Here is a 19233-nt window from a genome sequence, read left to right as displayed (position 1 = left end):
TTGTTTGATTACGGTTTTGTGCAATTGTGTTCAGGGAACAATGTTTTGATTGTACAATTGTCACTATCTTTAATCCTTGCTACACCATATATAAACCCTGCAATCTGTTTCGCAGCACACTTGACATCTACTTGCATCACTAGTAACAAACTGAACTCCCCGTCTCTCCTTAATCCCGTATTCTCTAACAGTTTCTCTAAATTCTCTCATGCTTGCAAATTTCATGCCCACGTGCCAGTTAATGTCACCCTGTTTACCACCTACTCCAAATCCAGGCCTACCTCTCCTTAGTGATTTCTTTTTTTCTTTTCTATTATTTTTCTATTCTATTACAAGAATATTCTACAGGCCAAGCAGCTAGGAAGAAGTGTAAAGAACGAGAGTTGTTGAAACTAGCATATTGGAAGATTAATCGGCCAAAATAACCATGAGCGGCTACGATATTATAAGTTTCTTCTTCTTGCCCGAACCTGTAACCTTCATTAGCAGATTCATTTTCTGTGGTTTCCCTGATCAAACTATAGGTTACCAAAGAACCATGCATAGCACTAAATAGGGAACCGCCGAATACACCAGCTACGCCTAACATGTGAAATGGGTGCATAAGGATGTTGTGCTCAGCCTGGAATACAATCATGAAGTTGAAAGTACCAGAGATTCCTAGAGGCATACCATCAGAATAGCTTCCTTGACCGATTGGGTAGATCAAGAAAACAGCAGTAGCAGCTGCAACAGGAGCTGAATATGCAACAGCAATCCAAGGTCGCATACCTAGACGGAAACTAAGCTCCCACTCACGACCCATGTAACAAGCTACTCCTCTTTTTAGGATTTGGAGGTCCCATGTACCCAAATTTAGAGTTTTCATCTTCACTTGATCAAGAGTAGTCAGACCTGAGCTCCCAAAAACCAAATTCAAACTCATCACTAGCCACTTGTGTACCAATAGGGGCACCTTCCATACCAGCTTCTCTCACTATCACTACGCCAGTGGTCATATCATGTTGAACTTTTTTCGAATTCTCCCTAAATTCTGCTAATCTATTATTCAGACAATGCAAACAATAAGTTAGATTGTAGAAGGGGGGGGGGGGTTGAATACAATCTACAAAAATTTCAACCAATTTTTGCTTACAGGTTATATTCAAAGCTACAAGAGAATACTAGAACTAAAACAGAAATTTAAAGAACAAGGATCTTAAAAATTTCAAGTGGATTGTTTGCTCCACCTGAGAGATTTTTATATTAAGAACCTTCCAAGTAAAAATTACTTGGCTGCTTACAAAAGAATGAAGAGCAAAAGCTTACAATTTCTTGCTTGCTATCTCTACTGCTTTGCTCTTCAGTTCTTAGTGTTTGACACGTTGAAATGAAAATTACAAAGTGAATATATACTACTACAAACAAAACTAGTCTGTAAAAGTATTTTCCTACTCCTTTTCTAGCTATTACAAATATAGAATTTCTTGGACTTGATTGAACATTTGGCAGCTTGAAATTCTTGTTGCTTTGCCAAAAATGGTAGGCTTCGAGGTTCTCAATATTTGACTAAATTGCTTTTGTTTTAGCTTCCAAAACTGGTGCAGCATCTGTCACATCAACCCATGTGCTTCTTGAAAGGCATATGTTCAGCCTATTTGTATTTAAAGAGATACAACTCAACTCTGATAAGAAAGCTCAGCAAATAGCAAGTCATCGGAATCCGTACGAAGAACGTCAAATGATTTATGGGAATTATATGTCAGATAAATTCCAGGATGCTGCTGCACACCACTGAAAGAAGTTCGTTAATATGTTCATGTTAGGCCGAATAAACTCACTATATAGAATAATATAGTGAACACAGTCAAAGACAAAACACAAGTATAAGAGAATAAATCAACTAATCTCTTATTCACAATTCACAGTAGCTTACAAATAATCTCTTAGTGATTTATATTTTATCACTAAGAGCTGCTAGGTTACACGAATGATATTCAATTGTTAACTCATCTAGAGTAAACCCTAAGCTGTGTTTATATACACAGTTACATGATATCTACTGATTGATTTATAATTATCTGCTTCCTAAAATAATCTAATCAGTAGCTATCCTTCTGCTGTCCTGATCTGCACAATCTCTCTTGATCTTTATCTTCCTTACTTAGTCAGATATGCTCCTGAAAATCAGCCGCCTGCAAACTCTGATCATTGCTTAAACTCTGATATTTGCTTCTGCACACTAAACTAGTTAGATACCTGTGACATCATCAAATATGTAACAGTTCAAGCCTCAGTGCACAAATAATCTTTTGTGGCACGTCCAGGAGTTCAGAAGAACCTGGAACTGCAGGAGCTATAAAAGGAGAGGATTCCCTGACTGGTGACAGTGCCTTAATTGGGGAATCAACCCTTTCTGGTGTAGTTTCTCTGACTGGCTCAGAGATTAAAGAATGTAGACCAGGAGCTTGAATGGGAGTTGATGTAACTTCTGTTACTTCATCATCATCAATGTCACCAAGAAAAACACTCAGAGTATGTGACTCCAGAGTTTCAGTAGCTGCATCAGAGTTTTCAGCCATGTGAATCTCCTGAGCAGGAGCTGCAACAATATCTTCAGGTTGAACCAGAGAATCCTGAATTAGCTGGAGGACCATTTCTATCTGTGCATCCTCTGATTTGCTTGGAGCATCAGAGGGTCTTTCTGATATATCAGTATCAGCTGCAATTCTTTCTTCAACAGACTTGGTTCCCTCTGTCTGATCATTGTGATCATAGGTTGACTCTGACATTTGTTTGTCAGCTGCAGTTGTGTCAAGTGGCATTGCAGAAAGAGGTTCAATCAATATTGGCTCTGCAGATTGATCAGAGAATGGAATCAAGGCTTGTTCAGGATCCTCTGACCGAGGTGGCTCCACAGTCAGATCTGTAACGGTGGTTGGCTTGATTTTCTTTCTCAGTTTCTTTGCTGGTGGAGGAGGAGGAATTTCTTCATCTGATTCAGAGTCTGAAATTTTCTGTAGAAATCTTCTTTTTCTGGGAGGAGGTGAGGGTTTGGTTGGGGATTTGGTGGATCTGAGTATCTTTTTTGGTGAAGATTTTTCAACTGGTCCTTGTTGGGAAGAACCAGAGGTTGGTTTGGGGTCAGATTTTGCAACTGGTTCATGAGCAGGAGATGGAGGCTGTGGGATATTCTTATCAGAGAATAAAGCTTCATACTTGTCAGGTAAAGCTACTTTCAGTTTATCCTGTACAGTCACAGGAATAGCAAATACAGGTACATTGGTCTTCTTACTATCTTTCTTAATCAGATCAGTAAAAGCTCTTTTGGTGATCTTAAATGGGAGTTCATTTCCATTTTCAGGAATAGGCACATCAGGGAAGCAGTAAGAAAATATGAGCTGACAAAATCTTGCATAATAGACAATATTCATATTTTCATTTCTCCTATCACCAATAAATCTCAAGATAGATGTGGCAATATCAAATTTGAGATTGTGGATCAGAGAATACCCGATCTGCTGACTGAAGATGGGAATGGCATCAAAATTGCTGCACTTGTTACCAAAAGCCCTGGTTATGCAGTCATAGAAAAAGCTCCACTCCTTGCAGAGGTGTGGACGCTTAAGTTCCCCCATCTTGTCTGTGCTAGCAGAATACCCAAGAAAAATCATCATGTCTCGCAAAGTCTGAGTGGGTACTGAAGCATCATACTTCTTCTCTTCAGGAAGATGAAGAGCCTTCCTAACAGTCGCTGGTGAAACAACATACTCTTGGCCCTCATAATCGCAGGTGAGAGATGGAGAACCATTTTCACCTCCATCATCGTAATTTGCTGTCCTCCAGAAGGTGAGAACCTGAGAAGGAGAGATTAGCTCTGGCTGGGTCAGAGCATACATCAGCTCACTGTGAGCCAAGAAATCTTGAATAAGATGAAACTCTTTGGGGGCTTCATCGTTATCCAGAATGGCTGAGTAGTTGTTGGTGACAAACTTTGCTCCATCGAACTCGAAAGCAGTTGTCGACATGATTTCTGAAAAGAAAATGAGAGTTTGAGGTAATGCAGGTACGTTGTTTGACAAAATGTTGGAGAGAAAATGAGAAGAGGGTTTGAGAGAGAGAGAGTAAAAATCGTGTGTGAAAAGTGAAGAGTTAAAAATTCAAAATCGATATATATGAGTGTATACACGAAATTCTGATCTCGGCGTTAGTAGGACACGTGGCAGATGCACAGTGGTCAGAGTAAGCGGTAGTAGAATGTAATCATGACAAGCGTGATAGTGGAGTGTAAGCATGTATTACTGTGCACCAATTACCGAGAAAACACAATTATTCACCGTGTTTTTCTCCACTCAGGAATTCAAACGGATTTTGTACCGTTTGACAATTAAATCTAATATTCACCTGACCAAAATTCATTTATTTTAAACTCCGACTTGAATCAAAAGTTTGACTATTGACCAGAGTTTAAATAAATGGCAGATTATGAGACAAAACAACGATTAGTCAGAAAATTTTGCACTGATTAGAGATAAGGAAAATCTGGCAACCAAATTTTCCTCAGAGTTTGCAAACAATTATTTGAACTTAATCAAAAATCACTCAATGTCATAAATTTTTGTTAATCACAGATATGGAATGTGAGGTGTGTGTTGTCATGATTATTCTAATTGTAACAGAGATTGACAAATTTCTTGAGTAAAATTAGAAAGAATCAGTTGTACAGAAGATGCTTTAACCATCTCATAAGCCGAGTGTCTCACATATTAGATCAGAGTTTAAAGTTTCTCTCGTTTGTAAGACAAGTATCTTCTGAAAGGAAACTTCTCAGGGTAAGTGAGTCATAACCTTCATCAGATTTTTGTTTCAGTGTATTTCTCCAGTAATCAGAGAATGTGAAAGGTCACCAAGAAAAATACAATTTTCTGATGCATTTTGCTTAATACCAGCAGTGCACATGGATCTTCCCTTTCACAGAATTTCTAAGATCTCAAAGGAGTACCTGAAATATCTTTCTTTTCTTTTCTTTTCTTTTCTCTTCTTGTCTTTTCTTTTCTTGTCTTTTCTTTTTCTTTTCTGAGAGGAACCAAATTTGTGATCCATGTCTAAGACCTAATTACTCTTAGCTCATGAGAGGAGTAAAGCAAATTCTTCACTGAGTACTTATCTAATTTTCAAGAAGTGAGGCAGTCTAAGTAACAAATTTAATCATGTTTTGTGTAGCAAGGATTTCCACATATGTAATGTCTCAAAAATTAGACTCCAGAGTTTTTCATGATCTAATTCAGGTATTTGCAACATATTATACACAGGAATATCCTTCATCAGTGAAAATTTGAGACATCAGAGTTTGTCGGGTCAGAATTTAAATATCAGAGTTTGTCATATCAGTGCATAATCATCAGAATTTAGATCAGAGAATAACAGAGGCAGTTGCATTTCAAGATATTAACAACAATTACTAACAGATATAATATCATGCAATGTATCAGAGTTTAGAGAGGACCAGTAATCATCCCTAATTCGTTTACAAGTCTTGTAAATGTTGCTTCAGCCAGAGGTTTGGTGAAGATATCTGCCAACTGCTGATCTGTTGGGACAAAATGAAGTTCTACTGTCCCTTCCATCACATGCTCTCTGATAAAATGATATCTTATGCTGATATGCTTGGTCATGGAATGCTGTACTGGATTTCCTGTCATAGCAATAGCACTTTGGTTGTCACAATAAATAGGAATTTGAGTCAGAGTTAACCCATAGTCCAGTAGTTGATTCTTCATCCATAAAATCTGAGCACAACAGCTTCCTGCAGCAATATACTCTGCTTCTGCAGTGGATGTGGAGATAGATTTTTGTTTCTTACTGAACCAAGAAACTAATCTTCCTCCTAGAAATTGACAGCTCCCACTTGTACTTTTTCTGTCTATTTTGCATCCTGCAAAATCTGCATCAGAGTAACCAATCAGTGTAAAGTCTGATTCTCTGGGATACCAGAGTCCCATCTCAACTGTTCCTTTGAGATATTTGAAAATCCTTTTGACTGCTACAAGGTGTGGTTCTCTTGGATCTGCTTGAAATCTTGCACAGAGACAGGTTGCAAACATGATATCAGGTCTACTGGCAGTCAGATATAACAGTGAGCCTATCATACCTCTGTAGTTAGTAATTTCTACTGATGATCCAGTATCTTTATCTAACTTAGTGGCTGTTGCCATTGGAGTGGTAGCAGCTGAGCTATCCTGCATGCCAAATTTCTTTAGCAGGTTCCTTGTATATTTAGACTGATTAATGAAAATACCCTCATCAGTCTGTTTGACTTGAAGTCCCAAAAAATAGCTCATTTCTCCCATCATGCTCATCTGATATCTGGACTGCATAAGCTTTGAGAATCTCTCACAGAGTTTAGGATTAGTAGACCCAAAAATGATATCATCTACATAGACTTGAACTAATAGCAGATCATTACCATGGTTGAGATAAAATAAAGTTTTATCAATTGTACCTCTGTTGAAACCACTGTCCAAAAGAAATTGAGCCAGAGTTTCATACCATGCTCTTGGTGCTTGCTTTAGTCCATACAGTGCTTTATCCAATCTGTAGACATGATCTGGAAATTTTGTGTCCACAAATCCTGGAGGTTGTTCAACATATACTTCTTCCTCCAGCTCCCCATTGAGAAAAGCACTCTTTATATCCATCTGAAAAACTTTGAATTTCTTGTGTGCTACATAAGCCAAGAAGATTCTGATTGCTTCCAATCTGGCAACTGGGGCAAAGGTCTCATCATAGTCAATTCCTTCTTGTTGAGAATATCCCTTAGCTACTAGTCTGGCTTTATTTCTTGTGATTACACCATCACTGTCTGTTTTGTTTATGAAAACCCACTTAGTACCAACTATTGATCTGTTCTTTGGTCTTGGTACAAGTGTCCAGACTTTATTTCTCTCAAATTCATTTAACTCCTCCTGCATTGCTGTTACCCAGTCTGCATCCTTTAAAGCTTCTTCCACTTTCTTTGGTTCCGTCTGAGATAGGAAGGAATGGAATAAACACTCATTTGCTGTTGCAGTTCTGGTCTGTATCCCAGCATCTGGATCTCCAATAATCAGATCTGGTGTATGAGACTTTGTCAATTTCCTTTCATGTGGCAGTTGATTTCTGGAACTAGATCCTCCCCCATGATCCATGCCAGTATCATTTTGATTCTCTGATGCCTCTCCCCCATTATTCATGCTATCTCCATGAGCATTCTGAGTTTCTGATGCTCCCCCTGAAGATGTGTTCTCATGATTCTCTGATGCAGAATGATCAGAGTTTGAGGAGTCAGAATCAGAGTTTGAGTTTTCTGCCGAGTCTGCAACATTTTCATCCAGATTTTCATTTTGAAAGTGCTCCCCCTCAACATGTGCTTGAGGTTGATGAGTTGAAGTGACATGTTCTGATGTTGTCTCAGAGTCAGAGTTTATGGAATCAGAGAATGCATCTTCATCTTCAAATCTCAGTTGCTCATGATCTTCAAAATCTTCCATTCCAGTAATTTTCTTATCATCAAAGGACACATGAATGGATTCCATGATTACCCTTATTCTCAGATTGTAAACTCTGAAGGCTTTTGTTGATAAAGGATAACCAACAAAAATTCCTTCATCACCTTTTAAATCAAATTTGGTTAGCTGTTCAGGATGATTTTTCAGCACAAAACATTTACATCCAAAAATATGGAAGTATTTGAGATTTGGTTTTCTGCCTTTGACCATTTCGAATGGAGTTTTTCCATGCTTGTTAATCAGAGTTGCATTCTGTGTGAAACAAGCAGATTGCACAGCTTCAGCCCAGAAGTAGGTTGGTAACTTTGCTTCCTCCAACATGGTTCTAGAAGCTTCAATCAGAGTTCTGTTCTTCCTTTCTACAACACCATTTTGTTGAGGTGTTCCAGGTGCTGAAGATTCCTGTTTAATGCCATTTTCTTTACAGAACTCCTCCATTTTAAAATTCTTGAACTCAGTGCCATTATCACTTCTGATGATCTTTACTGCATCTTTAGAGATTTTGTTCAGCTGTCTGACATGATCAATCAATAAAGATGGTGTCTCATCCTTGCTGTGTAGAAAATATACCCATGTATATCTGGTAAATTCATCAACAATGACCAGAGTATATCTCTTCTTTGCAATGGACATTATATTTACTGGTCCAAAAAGATCAACATGAAGCAGATTATATGGCTCAAGAATTGAGGACTCAGTTTTACTTTTAAATGAAGACTTCCTCTGTTTTGCTTTCTGACAGGAATCACAGAGTCCATCTGGAGTAAAAACTGATTTTGGAAGTCCTTTCACAAGATCTTTCTTCACAAGCTCATTTATATTACTGAAGTTCATGTGAGATAATTTCTTGTGCCAGTTCCAGCTTTCTTCAATACTGGCTCTGCCAAGTAGACAGATTGCAGAGCTTTTAGAGTTTAAAGATAGCTTGGCTTCATAGATGTTCCCATGTCTATATCCTTTTAGAACAACTTTTCCAGTGGTTTTACTGATAACCTCACAGTGTTCCTCCAGGAAATCAACATGATATCCTCTGTCACAGATTTTACTTATGCTCAGCAGATTGTGCTTAAGTCCTGAGACCAGAGCTACAGATTGAATGATGACATTTCCAAGATTGATATTGCCATATCCCAAAGTTTTCCCTATGTTGCCATCTCCATAAGAAACATTTGGGCCAGCCTTCTCCACAAAGTCTGATAGCAGGGCTTTATTTCCTGTCATATGTCCTGAGCTTCCACTGTCCAGAACTAGGATGTTCTTCCTGTTGCCCTTAGTTTCAACAGTCTCAGTGCTGTTGTCCATGTGTGCCATCAAGGCATAGTTGACTTCTTCCTCTGATTCTGATGAGTCTGCCCAGCTTCCTTTCTTTGTGATAAAGGCCTGTTCCTTTTCTTTCTTAGCTTTCTTGCACTCAGTTGCAAAATGGCCTTTCTCTCCACAATTGAAGCAGGTGTATTTAGACTTATCAGATTTTCCAGATTTTTCTTCTTTGCCTTCATTCCTTTTGAAGACCTTCCTATCAGAGTTTCTGTCTTTCCTTGAGAACTTCTTCCCTTTGTTGAAGTTCTTGTAAGCCATCTTCTTGAAGCTTTTTACCATCAGTGCTGCCAGCTGCATCATCTCAGTATCACTGTCATCAGAGTCTGAAGATATATCAGAGTCTGAGTCATCATCAGAGTTTGATGACTCAGTATCAGACTTTTTGACATGAGCTTTTCCCTTGCTTTTCACAACTGTTTCTTCTTGAACTTTTAGAGCAACTGGTTTGGGTTTGCCACCATGTCGTTTGCTTCTTTGCTCCATTCAAGTTCATGAGTTTTCAACCTTCCAAAGATGTCATCCAGAGACATCTCTTCAAGGTCATGGTTGTCTCTTATAGTGGTTACCTTCAAATCCCACTTTTCAGGAAGAGCAAGTAGAAATTTGAGATTTGAATCTTCCAAATCATATTCTTTATCCACAAGAGACAAGTCATTCAGCAGCTTGACAAACCTGTCACAAAGATCAGTCAGTGATTCACCAGATTTTGAATCAAAGTGTTCATACTCTTGAGTAAGTATGGTTCTTCTGTTCTTTTTGATGGCTTTGGTTCCTTGACATCTGACTTCCAAAGCATCCCATATCTCCTTTGCAGTTTTGCATCCAATTACCCTGTTAGACATGGCATTGTCTAGAGCACTAGGCAACAGATGCTTCACCTTTGCATCCTTACTAATTGATGAGATGTCCTCTGGAGTATAGTCCTTCTTTTCTTTAGGGACCATCTTCTGGGGTTCATCTCCCACTGCAACAGAAAGCTTTGTTGGCATGTGTGGACCATCATAAATCCTATCTAGATATTCTGGATCTGTTGATTCCAGAAACATGATCATTCTTACTCTCCAGACAGAATATTCAGATGCCCTGAGGACCGGAACCCTAAGTGACTCATATCTACTGTTTTGTGATTTCTCAGACATGACTGTGTGATTAAGATCTCACTGTAGGTATATCAACAGAGCTGGCTCTGATACCACTTGTTAGGCCGAATAAACTCACTATATAGAATAATATAGTGAACACAGTCAAAGACAAAACACAAGTATAAGAGAATAAATCAACTAATCTCTTATTCACAATTCACAGTAGCTTACAAATAATCTCTTAGTGATTTATATTTTATCACTAAGAGCTGCTAGGTTACACGAATGATATTCAATTGTTAACTCATCTAGAGTAAACCCTAAGCTGTGTTTATATACACAGTTACATGATATCTACTGATTGATTTATAATAATCTGCTTCCTAAAATAATCTAATCAGTAGCTATCCTTCTGCTGTCCTGATCTGCACAATCTCTCTTGATCTTTATCTTCCTTACTTAGTCAGATATGCTCCTGAAAATCAGCCGCCTGCAAACTCTGATCATTGCTTAAACTCTGATATTTGCTTCTGCACACTAAACAAGTTAGATACCTGTGACATCATCAAATATGTAACAGTTCAAGCCTCAGTGCACAAATAATCTTTTGTGGCACGTCCAGGAGTTCAGAAGATATAAAGTTTCTATACTTTATTTTATCAGAAGATTCCATTTAATGAAGAAGTACTTACAAGACGAAGACTCGACGAACAAACCAAATTCTTATTGTTTATTTGACGAAGAATATTTGATTTAACTAGATACAGATGAACCAGACAGTACATCTGTGTATCAGTTATTCAAATTAAATATTTGAAGTCAAGCAGAAGTGGTAGTTCGTTCGTTCGACAAATCAAGAAGAAGTTATTAAAGTTTAAAGATGATAGGAAGCAGTTCTACTGAAGATTGGGTGATTAAATATTTAATAGACTATTATTTCACTTCTCAAATAATTATATTAATTATGTAATTTATTTATTAAATTAATTCACTCTCGAATTAATTTAATTTATGAATTTATATGATTAACTTAATTAAGTGAATAATTTTCTATTTTATATATACTATTATATTTCTTTAATAATCACCAAAACAAGCTCAGCAAGACAATCCATGATTGTCTTGCTGAACTTGCTACTAGGGATGAAAGTGGTGTGCAAGACAATTCAAATGAATTGTCTTGCCGAATGGATTAATGAAGCAGCAAGACAATTCAAATGAATTGTCTTGCCGAAGGTCTCACCACTGCCAAGACAATCTGTTTGTCTTGCCGAAAGTTTGAAGGGCTGCAAGACAATCTGTTTGTCTTGCCGAATTTACTAAGGTGATCAAGACAATTCTGATTGTCTTTCTGCCATACGGATTGTCTTTCCTTCCCTTTGAATTGTCTTTCCCTTTAAGCAATTGTCTTGCTGGCAAGGTTAAAGCTTGGTAGACAATGTAAAATTGTCTTACCTTGCCTTGTATTGTCTTGCCCAAGCCTAGTTTGTCATACCTTCTTTGCATTTGTCTTTCCTAGCTTGTAATTGTCTTGTCTAGTGATTGTCTTTCATGTACAAAGCTTTGCCTATAAATATGGCTTAGTTTCTTCATTTCTAAGTGTTCATCACTTTGTAATTCAAAGCATTTGTAAAGTTTTCAAGTTGTTCGTAACTTGCTTGATCGTTATATCCACAGTTTTATGTGCTTTGATAACCCGGTTGTTTTAATCAATAAATCTAGAATATACCCTGTCGAATTTATTCTACGAACTTTAGTGGACATTAAAACTGAACCATATTAATTATATAACGACTTAAAACACTGTTATATTAATTAATTATAATCTGATTAACAAATTATATTTCAATCAGATTCATTTCCGCGATAATTTGGTATCGATTGTATTCAACCCCCCCCCCCCCCTTCTACAATCGTATTTGGACCTAACACTTCTTGTCTTTTACTTGACTTGTAGCTTTTAACTGCTAGCCATCAACTACTAAGTTTATCAATTGATATCATCTTTGAACTAGCGATTGATAGCCTTCCATGATTAGCCATTGATGAGTTGATATAGCGATTGATAATCTGATTATTTAGCCATTGATACTTCATGACTAGCGATCGATCTTCACTTCACTTGGATAGATTACATGACCTCAAATATTTACAATTATGTCACCTTATCTACTCATCCATTGATAAATCAACTGCTAATCTAAAAGTATACATTATTAAAACATCAATTGCTAAGATGTTCCAGCTTTGTTACAGTACCACATCATCCGTTGATCGGTGAATTTGATCAATTGCTACTGCATTAGCATGCTAGCCATTGATCGGCTACATTTAGTTTTATTCTAAGTAGGAATAAAACAACTTTGTATCATCAAGCATCACATATTCCTAACAATCTCCCCCTATTTATATCTGTAAGAATTTCAGATATAAATCTGAGGTGCATATGATTACAAAACACTAAGTACATAAAGAAAAAAAATGACTTTGAATTAAAATGAAAGATTAAGTACAAAGGGATAGAAGATATTACAATGAGAATTGATTTGCTTCTCTAGACTGAGTAGATTTGACAGTTTACTCTCATATGATTACCTCTTCTTTTGTCTCATTTCTTTCTTGTTGATTTCCCACTGTAGATCTTCAATGAATTTAGCTTCTTATGTGATTTTATTGTCAAGCTTTTTCTCCATTGCCCTCAAGGTATTAATATCAACATTCTTAGCATGATCTCTCAGCCTGAAGAATCTTTTAATGCCTTGATCATCTCTGAATGTCATTAATCTTGAGGAATGATTGAAGATTGAGCTGCCAGTGTTAGGAAGTGACAACCTTAAAGGTAGATCAGAAGTTTCATTCCATTTCTTTCTGATGTCTTCAATTTTCTTCAGAATTTCACTTCTAACCCCTTGAGAGAATGAATTCCTGTTGTCTAGCTTCACATACACAGACCTGAGGATATGATAGTCTTGATTCAGAATTCTTTGTAGCGGCCATGAGATTATTGCTCCAGAAGAATAGTGGAACTCCAACCTTTCTGGAAATCTTTTAGTCTTTGTCAAGGCTTTTACATGTTCCAGTTCATTTAGATACAACTTAATTGGAGGCTGTTCACTAATATGAAAGGCATAAGCATATGTAGTTTTTGGAACCTTGACAATATCTGGCACAGGAGGAATCACCACTTCTCTAGATGGAGATTTGACTTGAACTGGACCAACTAGATCATACCTCTTTGAATTTTCACTTCTCTTCTTAATATTCTCAGGCATGTGTTTTGTTCTCCTTGCAGTTTGGCTTCTCCTTGGCCTCAAAGTATCAGCCAGTTCATCTTCCTTGGTCCAATAAACTTTTGAAAAGTTCATTGTTGATAAATCAAATTCTACTGGTTCTTCTTTGAGTTCTTCAGGGTTGATAAGATTTTCAGGTTGAGCTGCAGAGACAGGAGGAGATGGATCTTGATTTTGAACATTGACAGCTTCATCTTGAAATTCCACAGTTAAGTTTGATTTTATATTTGTCACACCAGCTCTAGCTTTCCTTGGCTTCTTCTCCTTCTTCTTTTCAAGATTCTTGTTGGCTTCATCTAGGATTTATTGCTGAATAGCAATGTTAGACTCTTCCATAAGTTCTTCATCCAACTCATATTGAAATTGAGAGACAAATCTTTCCAGCTCAGCATCATCAGTTTTGGAGGACTTCTTAAGCCTTTCTTCTTCTTCTTTTGCTTTGGAGTACAAGGGGTGTCCAGGTGGAACACAAATTGTCTCATTATTCCTTGTAGTGTAAGCAAATTCAGACCTGCATACTAAGTCTTGATCTAATTTGCCAATCACCGACTTTGGCTTCCCTTCAGCAAGGTCTTTTTCTTCTTGTTCAGCCCTTTCTTTCTATGCTTTCTCCCTTTCCTTCTTCTCTTCTTCATCTTCATCCCATTTCTTGCCAAATTTTCCCATATGGATGGCAAGACCAAGCAGTTTAGACTTGTCAGATTTTTGCATGGGAAAGTCTTCAACATACTTGTTCTTGCGATGTGGCTTCTACGGAGATGGGGGATCAACAAGACAACGCTTAAATTCATTTACTGAAGATGACTCACCTTGGCATCTAATGCCTTTTACTTTGACAATTTTTGTCTTTCTCCTTGGTGGCATTTTCTTCTTCACATCTATAGAGGTTTCTAATAAAATTAATGATATTTTTGTTGTAAAATTAATTAATCTGAAATAATATAAGTAAATTAACTAATTTTTAATTCAAAAACGTGTAATCCAAAATGTTATTAACCAATAATATCAAATAAAAAAATATTTTTTTTATTATTTTGCATAATTTAATTAGGATATAACTAAAAATCTCTATATAAAAATATTAAAAAAAAAAATAAAATTACATCTGCAACTGTTTTTTGCGACTGGTTTCCATAGCTAAAAGCTGACGTGGAACCTTCTGCTACCGCAGTTGGTAGCTAATAACAGCGGTCGCAGATTTGGTGCGCCAAAAACATTTTTGGGGGGATAATTATGCAGCGACGACTATTTGCAACCAACTTCGGTCGCTGACCCGGTGATGATGTGGCACTTTCAGCGACTGAAGTCGGTCACAAACAAGCAGTGATCGTTAATATTGTTAGCGCCACAATTCCCTCCATTTTTTGGGGCGAAAAAATATTTTGCGACCAGTTAGCGAAGGTCGTCGGTCGCGGATGAGGTATTAGCGACGAGGCTTTGTGCGGTCGCTACAGGCGGTCGCTATTTAACAACCTTAGCGACAGACTTGCGGTCGCTTATACATTTGGTCGCTGATAGGCCAGTTTCTTGTAGTGACATGACATGAGCTCTTGTAAAATTTTTTATGTTTATTTCAATTTTAATTTTGTCGCATGCTTGTAAAATATTTCTTATTGGTATCCATGTTGTGAATACTAATTCTGTTGTGAATATTTCTGTGGTTTTGTAAATATTCAAGTAATTGACGGTTGCAATAACTCTGTCGTCCATATCAGGGATAGACATTGGAATTGCTGGTTCTTTATTGAACCAAGTGCCTTCACAGGCATCCGAGGGAAACTTGGACACGTTTCCGAAAGGAACATTTCCGGATCCCCAACGGGATCTTTCACCCTTGAATGTGAAAGGCAATCTACTCTAGTAGAGGATTCCTCTAAGGATCAAGTGCCTTAACAGGTATCTGAGAGAAACATTGGTTTCAAGCCATTAAAAGGCCTATTGTCTACCCTCCCAGAATCAAACTCTGGATCCTTTAAGGATTTACTACTCTCTGAAAGTAGTAGGAAACTTGTGGACTATGACTTGGATTTATCTGACGAGTCTACGGGGACTGGGAATTACAAACTCCCATTGCACCACCAATGACCTTCCATGAGGAGGCAAAGGTGATCTTAAATTGCAGGTACATCACACTACAGAAGCTTAGGATTTGTGTGGAGTGAAACACTTATAGAACTTGTGAGTGACACCTTTACCCATAAATTGAGATATATTTTGAGTATCGAGTGATACACCTGCAAAATGTTTTAGTGAGACACCCACCGTTTACCAAATTTAATCCTTATTGCTCAAAATTGGTATCTAAAATGTTTTATCTAAGTGGATGCTTACTATGGTTACATTTTTTACTGGATGCACCTTCTTCGAAGCCCTGTCTTCTTCATATTGGATTCTGTCGTTCAATGTTTTATCTAATCAGTTGTTATCATTATTGATAATAATTGAGGATTCCTCAACTAAGGGTGAGAAATATTGACAGAACACTAAGGGGGAGAATGTTCTATGATCCATGCTCTAAAGGGAAGAATGTTCTATGTCTCACTTAGGGGGAGCGCAGAATCACTTAGGGGAGAATATTCATGTTCTGATCTGTCATCTAAGAGGGAGAATATTATGAACCTATGGGGGAGAAGATTAAGGGAGAATTACATGTTATATCTTGGAAGGAGATTGCAAGGCCTCTGGGGAGATTGAAAGGTCTTAAGTGATTGAAAGGCATTCTAGAAGAAGTAGTTGTCTGAAGAAAAATGGAGACTAGTACAATGTTATATGTATTACTAGAAACCATCTACTATGTACATTTTAATGTTTTATGTTTCTCTTATCAATTGGGATTGTTTCCTAATAGGTTAAGTTGGTATTAATGTTTATTGAGTCATAGAAAGTTGTTAGTTGTTGTTAGTTGAGTTATCCTCATCTAAATTTGTGTGTCAGTGCTTAACGAACAAATAGGGGAAGATTGAAAGGCCTTATTTCAAGATACATGTCTAAGTCTATCTGTACAACCGGTGATAACTCAACTTGTGTCTGATGACCTGTCAACTTGTAACTCAACCTGGATTAGTCCCTGATAAGTTATGATAGTAGATAGTAGATAGTTTAGCTGGAATCAGATCAAGAAAGTATAGTGGATACAAGAATCAGAATGTTAGAAGAATTCCAAGATATCAGCTACGAGCCACTGGAAGAAGTTCATTTCATATGATCAAGCCTCAGTGTCAAATAAATTGTGTAGCGGTTCAAGGAATTCAGAAGGTACGAAGATTCAAGTATTTATTTCATCAGAGATTCCATATGTGTACTGAAATGAAGCTGAACTAGAAGATAAAGAATCGAAGACCCGGCCACAGCTCAAATGTATAATTGATGGAGAATATTCAATTTAGTTAGGCACAGATGAACTAGACAGTACATTTGTGTGTCAGCTATTTATATTGAATATTTAACATCAAAGGAAGGTGGTTGTTCAAGCGAAAGATGATCAAGATGAAGGTTCAAGACATTTGCTTTCTGGAATATAGAGTTTTTCATTAATTCTTTGTTAAATAATTAATCTCTATTAATTTATTTAGTTGTTAAATTAATTCAATTATAATTAATCTAATAATTAAGTTTATTAATAAGTTAATTGATTTAGAATTAATTTATAAAAAGAAAGCAAAAGAAAGAAGGGGAAAAGGAAGGACAAGGAGACCGCCGCTCAGACCTGTCTAGCTATGGGAAAAAGAATTATCACCAACGCAATGGAGTGTGATATATTCTTAAAGCTGGAAACCCGGTTGGAATTGATTTATAATTTTCAAAGCAAAAGGGATCCGATTCTAGACCCACACGAGACCGAATCTTAGACCTGTCTGAGTATGAGGGAAAAGAATTATCACTAACGCTATGGAAAGTGATATAATCTTAAAGCTGGAACCCCGGATGGAATTAAAATATTATTTGCAAGGCAAAAGGAGTCCGGTTCCAGACCCTCTAGAGACCGCAGCTTGGACCATAAGGATTTTTTTATATTAATAAATATTTTAATTAATTAGAAAATTATATTTATAAATATCTAATAATATTAGATATTTATTTATCAAATTTCTGGATTAAATTAAATATTTATTAATTAAAGACTATAAGCTGTGCGGGATAAAAAGCCTTTCTAAGGAGCTGGCTAAAGGATAAAATTTTATAAACATTCATATTACAGAGTCTGTGATGGTGGCAACAGGCGGCATGACATATTGTCATACCGACCACTGCTCCATGACATGTCTGTCATGTCATATCGACCATTTCTCTATGACTTACTTGTATGTCATATTGATTGATGCTGTATGACCATCTAAGAGATTGTCATACCATGTCTTTCTTGGTGACTAAGCTCCTACGTATGTCATACTTTGTCTACCAGTATGACAATCGATGATTATGTCGTTCCTTCCCTTGATTTTTGTGTGACAATGATTTTAAATGTCATACCCTTCTTGTAATTGTCATACCTAGTCTTGTGATTGTCATATCTAGTCTTTTAATTATCATAGCACTTGTTTTGATTGTCATAGCAAGCTATGTCATGCTAGTTCAAGGTGTTGCCTATAAATAGGCATTCATTTGTAATTGTTCAAGCATTGTAAAAGCTTTCAAGTTGTCTGTAACTTGCTATTGTTATATCCACAGTTTTTTGTGTTTTGATCACTCGATTGTTTTAATCCCTAAATTAGAATACTTCCTATCAAATTTATTCTAGAATATTTAGTGGACATTAAAACTGAATCCTAATTAATTTAATAACGACTTTCAAGTTTAAATTAATTTTTACTTGAACCTTATATATTTAATTAATTAAAATCTAATTATCCAGTTATATCCAAATCAGACTACTTCCGCGCGAATTTTTTGGTGAGTGTATTCAACCCTCCCTTCTACAATCACTTCCGGACGTAACAGTTTGACTTGTGTCAATTGTAATAACAAGCCTTTTGTTTGGTTTGCAATCAGTGTTAGCGAAGTTGAAGCACTGTTTGAGCTATTCAAGAGTATAAGCAGTTCTGTGATGAGTGATGATTTAATAAGCAAGGTAATTTCCGACTAGATTCTGCGTAGTTCTATGAAGCCTATTGTTATCTTTTTGACGTAATGCCAAGTTCCAAGAGATTAATATTCACCGGAACACATGTATTTTCCTTTCTCATTTATAAACAATTTCTTGGTATTTTCTTTGTTATTCTTTTACTATACTTCTTTGTGATGATTGGGATCCCTACCTTGTTGCTTTCACCTTGTAAGATATAGTATAAGTTAATAAAAATTTATAGATCTGGCCCTTTTCTATAATTATATTAATACTTACCAAATACCAGTAATCATTCTTATATCACAGCCGGAGTTTTACACATGTAAGGTTGCACTGATTTCTGTTCACATTTTTTTGATCTGCTCTCATAATACATTTTAATTTTGTGTTTTTTCCACTTTTGTATCTTGTTAGCTACTTAGTTTTACATTTGACTAGTTTAGTGATTCTCCCACAGAGATGGTTCCCGATGGTTGGAATCCTTACCAGGTATGCTCTGTAACTTTCTCAATCTGGTCAACAATATAAATAAAGGAGTATGTGTAGCATTTAGTTGGCAAATGACTTTTTGCAGGCCTCTCTAAGTCCAGCTGCAACTCCAAAAACTCAATCAAATGTAAGAGCAGGACCACCTATCTATGGAATGTCACAACTATCTTCTATAATTCATGTCTATGTCGGTTTGTCTATGACATCCCTCACTGTGCCTAAGGCCATTGATTTCATCGAAGACTTCATGTAATAGAAATCTGTTAATTGTGGATTGAAGTACTTCTTCCTAGCCGTGACTTTTGTGGATTGCGAGCTATACTTTGATTTGTGATATTAATTAATTATATATATATATATATATATATATATATATATATAAAGAGAGAGAGAGAGAGAGAGAGAGAGAGAGAGAGAGAGAGAGAGAGAGAGTTGGGCTCAATGGAGACCAAAAACATTGG

General features: G+C 36.7%; 1 protein-coding gene across 1 annotated transcript; it reads right to left on the bottom strand.

The window, feature by feature from the left end:
• Positions 1-313: 313 nt before the first annotated feature.
• LOC135148433 (photosystem II protein D1-like) lies at positions 314-925 on the bottom strand. Its single transcript, XM_064083651.1, has one exon. It carries the CDS (start codon positions 923-925, stop codon positions 314-316), a length of 612 nt encoding a protein of 203 aa, XP_063939721.1.
• Positions 926-19233: the final 18308 nt, after the last annotated feature.

This window comes from Daucus carota, chromosome 8 (assembly GCF_001625215.2).
Source record: "Daucus carota subsp. sativus chromosome 8, DH1 v3.0, whole genome shotgun sequence".
NCBI lineage: Eukaryota > Viridiplantae > Streptophyta > Magnoliopsida > Apiales > Apiaceae > Daucus > Daucus carota.
The sequence above is the reverse complement of the archived record's forward strand: the minus strand, read 5'-3'. Positions and strand labels throughout refer to the sequence as shown.